General features: G+C 35.5%; 1 protein-coding gene across 4 annotated transcripts in view; it reads right to left on the bottom strand.

The window, feature by feature from the left end:
- CNTRL (centriolin) overlaps positions 1-11,000 on the bottom strand; it is a 59,179-nt gene extending 48,179 nt beyond the window's left edge. For all 4 annotated transcript variants that reach the window (XM_043498762.1, XM_043498763.1, XM_043498764.1 and 1 more), the window contains exons 1-8: positions 10,775-11,000; positions 9,442-9,575; positions 8,699-8,829; positions 6,302-6,443; positions 5,161-5,347; positions 3,955-4,148; positions 1,169-1,216; positions 279-398 (exon numbers count right to left, since the gene is read on the bottom strand). In XM_043498762.1, the coding sequence (XP_043354697.1) occupies positions 279-398; positions 1,169-1,216; positions 3,955-4,148; positions 5,161-5,347; positions 6,302-6,443; positions 8,699-8,829; positions 9,442-9,575; positions 10,775-11,000 (1,182 nt within the window). The remainder of the gene's footprint in view (positions 1-278; positions 399-1,168; positions 1,217-3,954; positions 4,149-5,160; positions 5,348-6,301; positions 6,444-8,698; positions 8,830-9,441; positions 9,576-10,774) is intronic.
- Between the last annotated feature and the right edge of the window lie 1,171 nt (positions 11,001-12,171).

Here is a 12,171-nt window from a genome sequence, read left to right as displayed (position 1 = left end):
AGCTATTAACATTAATATTTAAATATTAAATGCCACTTAATAGTAACATTACAAAATATTGACTTTAAGCCTTTCAAGAAAACATGCAGAGAAAAGTATATAACTTGCAATTTCAAACAAAGTTTAATTTGCTCAAATGACAAGCAGTAACTATTTAGAAAGCAAAATCTATTTAAAATTACAGTAAATAACATGCCCTGCCTCATTTTTAGTTTTATTAGAATGCAAAGCAATAGAGGGGACAAACACAAAAAACTCATTATTTTTTAAATAATTACCTCTGGTGGAAAATAACTTAATGGCTCAAATTTGGCATCAATCTTATAAAAAGCCAGTTCCTGCTCCAATTCGTATTGCTTCTGGCATGCTCGGGTTAACTCCATTGTCTTCTGCTTTAGCTAATGCCAGTATAAAACACAAGTTTTACCAGCAAATTATCATATTGAATTACTAAATACATTAGCATTTATCACTGTATGCATTAACTGTATAGTGATGCAAAGCCTCTATACAAGAAAACAGTTATGAGAAGGTTTGGTAACAAAGGACATAACATTTATTTACCTTAAAATTAAATTACTATAAACAAGACACAGACAAAAACCAAACAACTGCTGTAACACAAATGATCACATGAAGGTCCTTTGAATCTATATTTCATATTCCTCACAAAAAAAGACAACCAAAATATAGCTACTCAATGTACTAAAGGTCTCAAGAAACAGGCATGTCAATAACTAACTTAGTCAAACATCTAATCAATCAACTATGTCAATTTTCTGTAAGTAATGGTTTAACAAGCCAGAATAAGAAACTTTGTTTCAGGTGCATCTTGTTAAACTACTTTAGGTTTTAGAGAGTGGTAACTAGTGAACAACGATAAGGCTATTAATACAATACACCACTCTTCTTACATTTTTCTTTTTATGTTTTTGTGCTGAGAAGAACTTAAATTGTGCTATCAAATGGTGATACATTTAGCAAGAAATACACCACCCATAGTTTCCTAATGTTAAACTGACTTAGTTATGAAGATATTTACAGTATTATTAAAGTCATCTTCAATGTAATACATTGTATATCAACCTTATGTTGTTACTTAAGCTTTTAGCAAAGGTCCATCATGTGATTTTTATTTATTTTTTGGTCAGTTTTTCATGCTGAATACCTGAGGAAGAGCATGCAGCAAGGCTCCAATAGACAGCAGAATGTAGGACTAATGGAGGAAAGAAGAGAAATATAGAATAGACTGGAATAAGGGAAAGCCTTAGAAATCTAAATAGTTGGTATCATGCAAAACTTTAATCACATTCAGATTAGAAAATATTTGAGGAAGAATAATTATAGCAGATTAAGGAAATGACTAGTCTCGTAACTTTTTTATTTAAGATGTTTTGACACTATTGACATCATGCAAGCATATCCTATGCAAAAATACAAAATTATGCAATCCAGCTGTACATGGGGACTACCTTTAGTGAGGAATAAAGGCTCAGTGGAAAGGGAACTGTGACAAACCAAGATACCAGCTAAAGGAAGAAAGAAGCAAGCAAAGTTTGTCATCCAAAGGATAACAGTGGGTTAAGTTGTAAAATATATGCTGCTAAACTCTCACTATACTGAGAACTACATTTTAGAAATATGCTGCTGTTTGGTAGAAAATATACTGGGTATACTTATACAAATGTATAGCTCTACTCAATCTGTTAGCTGAAAGGGAATATTAAATAATAAGATTTCACAGACATGCCTAATGAAAGTATATAAATCAAATCATAAGTTTACTTAATTATTTATACTTTTACACTTTACACCCAGCAATGAAAGATATAAGATAATCTTCTAATACAGGCTCTTAGGATGATATGAGCAAAATAGAAGCAAATAATGGACATGACCTACAATAACAGTAATGGACAAGAATCCAATGGCAAACACCTTTTACTATCACAAGGTATGTGTGGATTATTTTTCTTCACTACAGCAGCAATTTAAAAATTAAACAATGAAGAATCATCAGTACACTAGAAATTTAGCAGCCATGAGTAACTTAACCTCTTACTAATACACAAAGTTTTAAACAAAAAGTGACTAAAGGCAAACAGACATTAGCTTTTTTAAAATACTAAAGTGATAGGAAACATACAATTTTATAACTTGAAAGCCTTAATTCAGGAGAAATGTGTATATTACACACTGCCTATTTCCAGGCAAACTAAATGAAAAGACAACTAAGCAAATGTCCATGTGTTTCTTGATATTCAATGGGCCACTCAACTAGCACACAGGATAAAAAGTTACAGGAGCAGAAAATGGGGCAAAGAATGTAAGTGAGGAGGGAAAGAGATACAGGAGGGAAAGAGATATAGAATGTGGTTCTTTAATGAAAAAAAATCTATACATTTTAAAATGTGGGTGTACAAATTAAAGCTGTTTAGCAAATTTACTTGGGCATGTGGGAGGAATCCGTGCAGATGCTGGATAGAATTACAAAGGTAATATTTTTAGATAATTTAGAGCTAAAATTTTCAAAAGTGGCTACTCATTTTGGATGCCTCAATTTGCGTGTCCAATATTAGATACCTCGGGCCTAATTTTCAGATGAGATGAGCACCCATAGCTTCCACTGAAGTCAGTGTAAGTTCAGTGCCCAAAATCTACAGAGGTGAGATCTGCCAGGGGCCAGAGCAGTCTGTGCAAAGGCCATGTTTCTTCTCCAGCTTCCTAGCATTACAATGCCAATACAGTCATGTTGCCAGAGAAACTTCTGCTGTCCATGGACAAAATCCTCAAACCACAACCATCCTGTGCTTACCAATGGTTCTATAACACAGAAGAAATGCATACAAAAGTGTAATAAAGCCACAGGATGTATTAAGTTTTGTTCTTATTCTTTGTGAAGTTGGTAAGGATACAGCATATATTACTCTGCTTGCCCACTCCCAAACCACAAAATCTTCAATCCCAGGGAGGATTTTCTGGGAAATGGAGATATAGATAATGGTGAAAAGGCAGAACCCTCTGCTGTGTTAGCAAGGGAAGATCTACACATGGCACATTCAAGTTATAACTCATCAAGTTTTCATCTGCAGGCATCTGTAACTATTGGCCATTTAACAGGTTTTGTTTATGGGTGTTTATGCTGCATTGACTGGCCTTCTGCAGTATAAGGATTTTCTAGGGCTTGATGGACTAGGAAGGCCACAAGTATATTGTGCTGGATTGGGTCAGTTTCAGTTATTATTCCTGCTTCTTCCCCAGCTGGAGGTGCTTTAAAATTTAGATGGCAATTTTTCCTCAGAGATACCACTATAGTAACTCCTAGTCAGCTGCCTCTAAATATGTAAATTGCTCTAGGTTCTCTGTCTAACAGAATACCATTTACGTAAGTCTTAAGCAATCTGAGCAGACTGTTGACTTTATGAATGTAGTGCTTGTGAAAGGTGCCAGATTTAACAACCCTGGAGACTAAAGTCCTGGTTTTATCCACAATATAGATACAGCACAGGCAGTGGAAGTGTAAACTTCTCCTGACAACTTCACCATTATGCCTAAACCAGGTAGAGTGAAATTAATTACAGTGAGTTAATTCTCTCTGCCCCACTCCATCTTTGGCCTCCACCCCAAGATTACCAGTTGTGATAGCGGTGGCTTTGGTAATGTGTATCTTTCCCACTAGGAACTGGTCCAAGAACATTAACTCACTACACACAAAATACCAGAGACCTGTTGAATGTGGATTGGTCACTACCAGTCTGCCTGGAGTTGAAGCATCACCCTGTACCAGAAAAGCTCCATATCCCACTTACAATCCACTGAGCCATCTAAATACAAATTTAAACATAAATCCCCAAGCATTTAAACGTATATTATATTGCATTTTCTGTTAGTGAAACAAAATGATTCTCAAAAATATTTTTTCAGTATTTATTTTAACCCAAATGATTAATTTACCAATTCATTTTTGGTGTCCAGGTCCCTCTCAAGTTCTTTGTAGATTTGTTTCTGTTGAAGAGTTTTTTGTTTTAATGATTTATTCACCTCATCTTGATGCTGAAGTTGTTCAAGCACTTCAAACTGTTTAATTTTAAGGTCCTCCAACTCTTTTATTGTTTTCTCTAAATCTTTTTCTAATTTTTCTATTTCTTCTGCAAAACAAAATAATCCAAACACTCAAACATTTTTCCACTTGCTTCTTCAATCTGAAACTTGGAAGCAACGGTGCTTCTCCACTTTAAGGCAATTAGTATATTTACACAATTTTTTAAAATCTATACTGATATTAATACTTAAGAGAACTTCCTGAAATAATTCTTGGTTTACTTATATTATGCTTTATATGTAAGTCTTGTTCTTTAGATGTAAGTCAGAATTATGTCTGATCTACAACCTTTGAAATCTTTTGTTTTTAAAACAGACATCTTCAATTAAACCAAAATTTCAAATCTTTCTAGCTTCTTTTTTGGTCAGCTATCTCTATGTGCATATACAGAGAATGAGAAGTTATACTAAGGCTCCTTTATACCACTCTGGCAGTGTAAGAGGATCACAATGTGGGTGGAAATGGTGCCCTGAAAATATCTTTTATGCAGGGAATCTTTAGCCAGGGAAGAGCTGGTATAAGGGCTATACGATGGCCTTCTCACAACCTCCAAAGTTAGGAGCACGGCAGAGGTATAGCTAGAGTGCACTGCACTACAGTTTTTAAGGGAAGCAAAGCTTAAGTTATACCAGTCTTGCCCATCCAATCTCTCTTCCAAGCACGGGAACGGAGTTACTAAGAATCAAGCCCACTATGCTGTGATTTTCCGTATGTGACAAAGTGAGATGAGAAGTAAAACATAGCTTGTGACGTTATGATACATAAAGTCAGCCTTCTTAAATATGAATTTAAATAAAAGATAATTCTTCTTGTGTCCACAATAGAATTTGACACTGAGTAAGCTAAAATCCTCCTTTTTTTTCTTGGAGGACCTTTGAACAGTTTTTAAGAGGACATAGCTGGTCACATCATAAGTTGGCAGTAAACTTTAACAGTGTATTTAAATCTTAATTTTAATAATCAATATCAAATCATGACATCAGTAATTACAAAGCTTTTCAATATAACCTTTAAATTTGGTATAGTTCACACTAGCTCTAACATATCATCATGATTACCTAAATTGAACCTCTCAAGAGCCTCCTTCCTGTCATGATTTGTAACTGGCTGTCCGTCAAGGTTTTCCAGTGAGCGTAGGTGGAATATGGTATACAGGCGGTAATGAGGCAGATTTACAATTGGATTGTCTGCCAGGAACAAAGAAGTCAAGTCTTTTAAGGGCTTCAGCTTAGCTATGTCATGGAGCTAAATCAAAGAGAAAGGTACAATAATTAGACATCTTTCCAAAGACAATCACTCCCCTACCATCCATTTTCTACTTTTTAAATAAAATACATTGTTAATGTAAGTGAAGGCTACGTTTCATTGTTTATATAAACAATGAAATTTCTAAAACTGATGCCCCCCATCAAAATTATATAGCAATATCAGAGCTCAAATTGTGAACTAATTATGGACTTAAAGTGTTCTCTGTGGGAGAAACCCATGGAAGTGGACAGAAAGTTATGGAATCTTGACCTTGGAAATTCCAAGTAGATGTCACCTCCGGTGGAGGGGCACTTTGGGGGAGGGGGAGAAATACAGCTTTTCAATCCCAGACACCCTTGGGGTTCATGAGGAAATGGAACACCAATCCTGTGAAGTTGTCTTCAAAGAGGGCTGGACCATCTTGGCTCCTACAGCATGGTTCCTTCAGGAGCTTTACTACCACTAAAATGAGCCCTACTCACAGCCATATTCTTGCAGAGTACACAAAAGGGACCACAAACAATCTAATCATGTCTCAGTTAAGAAGTTTTTTTTAAAATGCCAATCACTTCTATTCTTTGCACAAAACACATATGTAACTAACTTATGCTAATTAGAGTTGGGCAAACAGCATGAAGAATTGAAACGGAACCCACAATTTGGGAGAAGCTTGTCAACTTCCATGAAGTCTTTCCTGAGCTTGCAAAGCCTTACATTGCCCTGACTAATAATAGTTTGTATGACGTGAGTGCTTTGTGACAGAGGGAGAGTTTTCCTGATAAACAGTGAGTAGCCTTGTTATGTAGACAGCAAATCTATATTATTATATCTTTTCCCCAGAGAGCCTGTAATTTTCATTTTGCTGTTTATATTAATTGAGAAATTAAATATGAAAGTTTTTTAAAAATAAAATATTTCTAACAATTATTTCTCCTAGTTTAAGTCACTTACTGATGATATTTTATTTTGCCTCAAAATAAGGATGCGCAGGGACCTTAATTTCTTGCCTACCCACACAGGAATGTGCTCAATCTCATTTCCTGCAAGGTTCAACTTTTGTAGATTCTGCATATGTTCTAGACCTTCAATTTTACTGGAAAAAAGAAGAGAAATAGAATTTAGACATCATGAAGCAAATCATATATACAGTGTAGCTATGGCCTCAGGGATACTGTACAGTGAAACCTGTCTTAACTGGTTACCGAAGAAACCAGTAAAAATGGATGCACAGTGAAGGTGGTCAAACAAAACTATACTGAAAACCTGGAGATATTTTGAAGTGGTTAGATAAGACAGACGTTGCCTATTGTAGCTGGACTTTATTGCAGAATTCTCTGTAATATGCATTAAGTATCTTACATCTCCAGATTTTAATACTATAAGTAAAATGATGAAAATACCTTCAGAGTTTCATTTTAATAAATTCACTTTCCCCTCTCTCACATTTTAGAATCAGTCCTAGGAAACATGAATCAAGCAGAGGCAAAAAACTAGACACCATAATTTTGATTATAAAGGTGTGGCTAGTCTGTAGCCTCTCAAATGTGGAATATGTACAGTATAAAGAAAAAAAAAATCAACAGAATGTTTCTCTTTTGGAAAGAAATCAGCTTCAGAAAATATATAACTAAATGACCTTTGTTCGCAAGTACTTTTCAATTGACCTCATGCACTTAACTGCCATTTTTTCCACAGTGGAGTTTCACTTTCTTGTCAGAATCATGGTCAGAAAGCATTTCTATATTTTGCAAATCCAAGTATGTATGTGATATAAAAAGACACTGAAAAAGGCTTTTCTTATCAACAAAAGTAATAGAGAAAGAAGAGGCCCAACAGTACCCACCATACATAGTGGAGCTTTATGGACACTGCTGTTATCCCTTTACATTAACCAATCATGCTGCACAAGGGGTGGAATGGTTTGTAATACACATTCATTTCTGGTAAATTTTATATTTAGACTCTGTTTAATTTGTGTAATATTTGGTGTTTAAGTGATAATATGGCATACTCAAAGGTCTGTCAGTGAGCACAGTAGTTTGTCAAACCAGTGAAAGCAAAGAAATGTGTGAGATGAGATGACACTAATGTACCTTTCACCTGGTTTTTCAGGTGTAAATACAAATACAATAATGTAAATACAAATATCTTCCATATTTATTTTGGGAACACCGCAAGTTGGCTGTCTGCACTACCTGAAGACATTATGGTGTGAAGAACACATTTTTATGAAGCTACTGAACAGCTTCAAATAGAAAAGGAGTACTTGTGGCACCTTAGAGACTAACAAATTTATTAGAGCATAAGCTTTCGTGAGCTACAGCTCACTTCATCGGATGCATCCGATGAAGTGAGCTGTAGCTCACGAAAGCTTATGCTCTAATAAATTTGTTAGTCTCTAAGGTGCCACAAGTACTCCTTTTCTATTTGTGAATACAGACTAACACGGCTGCTACTCTGAAAGCTTCAAATAGGTAGACCAAACAAGAGGTTTTGTTTTTTATAGTGCCATAGACATAAAAGAAAAATGTATGCCATCACATCATTGCTGTTGACTACCTACACTGGTTGCTATTGCAGTGCCTATACTTTTGGCTACCATACATTTAGGAATGGCCACCAACAGAGAAGTGCCTCAATAGCCCAAACAATCATTTTTGTAATTAATCTTAATTCTGCAATATATGTTTCAAATACATAGTAACAGTACAAAACAAGTCATAACCAAGGTGTCACTTAAGCTATGTATATGTAATCTAGCAAAATGGAATGTAGTCTTATAGGTATATATCACTTTACTAATATGGCATTATTTCATTTTGTTTTCTAACCCTCTTGAGAGAGGAAGTTGCATCTCTGCAGCATGTAGAAATACTATTTAGTCAGTCTTCTGCACACTTTCTTTATTAACCTCTTTACTGCTATTGTGGTTACTGCACTTGCAAAGCAAACCTCCTATAGAAAGAATTAATAAGCCTACTTTACCAGTGGTAAAACTAAGGGGAGCATGGAAAAGTTGCTCTTTCATCCCATCCACTGTCCCTTCAGCATTTTTTTCAATAGAATAACTTCCTCCCAAAACACTGAAAGCTGCCCTTTTGTGGCAAATAAACTAGGAGTTTAATGAGTGCACTGACTGCATGAGCAGGCCCTTTCAGTTTAATCTTTCAGTTCTCTTTTCTGAAGGTGAATAACAAACAGCAAGAACATTTTGTAATACTAATGCATGAAAAATTTTAAATATATCTAACTTTTATACCACACTCCTGACCATAGAATCTGAACAACTTAAATTTTTAAAAATAAGTAACATTCTCCACCCACACCAAAAACAGAGTGTCTGCTTACCTGATTTTATTGTAGGACAAATTGAGTTCGTGTACCTTTAACTGTTTATCCAACTTCTCAATCTTCTCTATTTGATTGTTACTGAGATTTAATACCTCTAGTTTAGAGCACTTTTCCAAGTTTTCTATATACTAAAATACAAAATTATATGTAGTAGTTTGTTAATACAAGATGGTACCTATATTTTCATTCAGAACAGCAGGTTTATGTTTTTAAGAATCATGTCTTCATAAAAGCCATTACAAATCATTATTATCTCCTTTACCATAGAATTGTAAATCTGAGCTCTGAAATTTTGCATCGGGATCAACTGAACACACCTGCAGCTTTCCATACTGCAAAAGAGTAGAGAACTACAGATGCTACTAGCTCTGCAGTAGACCAGCATCATCTACAGAAAGGACTACTTTCCACAAAAAATTAAAATAATATAAAAAAAAAATCCAAAGTGGCACCACTACCCAGAATTGAGAAATTACACAAACATATAGCCATCTTTTAGCTTTGGTCCACATGTGAAACTCTCATTGGTATCAAAGGTAATTTGTACAATGATGAGGCTTGATTCTGTAATTCTTACTTTCATAAGTAGCAGTTGCAGAATTGGGCCCAGAGAGGTAGACTGGCTCTTCTCATCTACTTAAAGTGTTTTCCTAACCATTATTTCCAATGTTTTAAAATATTACTGAACTTTAATACTATTGTGAATTATAGTTAGTAAGAAATTGCATGCAGTAACCCACCTTAAATTTCTTGCCCCCATCCTTAGCAAGAGAAAGATTCAGTGATTTTACATATGTCAAATTTTCCTGTTTGGACAGGTTTTTAATAAGAGATTCTGTAATGTATTTAACTCCTGGACTAATACAGTCTTCATCTGCAAATTATAGAAAAAGTGTGATTCTATTAGCACTGAAAGAAAAAAAGTGCAATACTTTTGCTTAGTTAGTACAACAAAACAAGGGAAACCTGCATAGAGGCTGAGAAGGAGATACACATTGACAGCAGCTCCAAGAAGCATTGTGCCTGAGGAAAATACAATGCCTCTGGGAGTGTTGAGGAGGGCATCTGCTAAATCCTTTAACAAGATGCAGTGTGCATTATTCCTGTGCCAGTCCACCTCCACTGTCTAGTTTAGGAGGATGAAAGGAGCCAGGGCCTCATTTTGCTACCCCTGTTCAGTTTCTAGTGCCACTGTTGTTATCAGAGTGCTCCCCCGGTCCTTGTATGCCAAGAGCTTGATTAAGTGAGATTTCTAAGTTCCCTCACCTTTCCCATCATCATCAATTCCTGTTTGGATTATAAAATCTGGGGACATGAATCATGTAACTTTTATTCCTTCAGGGCAAGGATTGTCTCTTTGTTATATATTGGTAGCTCTTGCTACTTTAATACAAATCATAATAAAGCACCATGCAAATTTATGGAGCAAAATAAATATTAATCCAAATCTTTTTTCATCTAGTCTTTCAGCTGAAATATTAATATTACATATATGTGAAAATGTTTTCACTGACTTATTACATATGTATTTTTAATATATCAGTGTCCCTTTAACTTAATCTTGTCTATGTAGTAATACTGACTTTCTCCAGCTGTTTGATTTCCAATTGAACTTGAAACTAACAAAGCATCCGATGAAGTGAGCTGTGGCTCACGAAAGCTTATGCTCAAATAAATTTGTTAGTCTCTAAGGTGCCACAAGTACTCCTTTTCTTCTAATAAAGATGTCTTGTTTACAGTTATATTTGTACATCACCTTTCACTGATGATAACTTATAGGTCTAGGATTAGGGGCGATTAGTTAATTTATGCCCCCTCTGCTGCCTGAGGGGATATGCTTTGTATAAAACAGTTCTTAGGGGTTTAAAAATCAGAAATATATAATGTCGATATTTGGAATCTGGATGATGCCTAAGCAATTTAAGACAATTTATTATAGGGTAGGCTAAATATGGGGTCTAAAATATGTGACAATGACCCTTTAATACACCTTATAATAGATGGACATGTAGCTAATTTTATTCTGCCAATATTAAATGCATTCAGGGTTGATTCTTATTATTTACACAATACCTTTGTCAATCTGATATTCAAAAGAAGCTCCTACATCACTTTCTACTGTAACATCAAGCTGTTGATACTTCTGTCCCCTTTTTTTGTAAGTTGCAGGTGTGCCCTGCCTGCTAAGAGGAGATGGTGACCTGGTACTTGAAGTGACAGTTGACATTGGACTAGGCGTACGAGAGGGTGATATCGGTCTTTTTCTGGGTGATGTTCTTTGTAATGACCCTTTCTTCATTGCACAGAATGTAGTCAGTCATCTGGCAAAAATCTGTAAGACTAAAAATATATATATTCAAGATTGTCATAGACTGTACATGTACATAAATCTTACTGAAACTGTTCAGATGTAAACTGAAGTACTGTATATTTGTTTTATTTAATGATGTTTATGCACACATTGTCTTGGTATCTGTGTTTGATATAAATTCCCAAAACGCCATATCAGATGGCACACAATAAAGAGTAAAAAAAAAAAAAAAAATTCCCTTTCTGCCATCCTACCTTAAGAAAAAGCTCTTCAGCAACAATCCTTGACAAAAAGATGTATCTTACCCCATTCTCTAATAGTTAGTAAAGTTGGGTCCTGATGCACAACAATGCAGGAAGAGGAAATTCCTCAGTTGGAGACCCTCCACTAAACACACACTACTTCTGCTATTTCTACTTTTGCTGACTTTAATGCATCTGGAAGTAGATTGCAAGCCAATGCAGTTAATATTCATGATAGTCTGAGGGCATTTGATTATGTGGTACCTAAATAAAATGCCTTACATAATAAAATATACTTACTCTAGGTTAATTCTACTCATCAACTAAAGGTTCAATGTATTCTTTCTGTTTGTGGAAGCCCATAAACCCACATCCTCACTGTGGAATGATTTTTACAAAATCAAGCCAGGAGGCAAAAGCATATTTCGGTCCACTCTGCATAAAGCCAAGATAAGAGCATGTGCCTTTTGAAGATTAATGGTCTTTATGGTGGGGTTTTCTTGCTAGACACAATGTAATCACTCATGTGGCACAAAGCTTTGGAGACTACTTGATTCAAAAGGGGATGATAGCTGCCATGATTGTATAAAAGTCACTCTTCTGGTCCACCTCAAGGCTCCAAAACAGCCAGAAGCTCGTTCTTCATAGACGATAGGAATTAAGAGGTTTATTTGTTTTATTTTATGAACTAACACGACATGCGGATGTGATTTTACATTGCACATCCACATGTCGCCACACTAAAACAACATCAATGTAACTCCACACTCCATCACCAGGACTTCATAATCAGCACATGCTGCACCCTGGCAGCTATCAGTTCTACACAACACAGCTTCCCAGTAAACAACAATTCCCAGAAGTGGCACTTCGCAGGGTACTTTGACATGACAACTGCACATCAATTCTCCTAACCC

Source organism: Dermochelys coriacea, chromosome 16 (assembly GCF_009764565.3).
Source record: "Dermochelys coriacea isolate rDerCor1 chromosome 16, rDerCor1.pri.v4, whole genome shotgun sequence".
Classification (NCBI taxonomy): Eukaryota; Metazoa; Chordata; order Testudines; family Dermochelyidae; genus Dermochelys; species Dermochelys coriacea.
The sequence above is the reverse complement of the archived record's forward strand: the minus strand, read 5'-3'. Positions and strand labels throughout refer to the sequence as shown.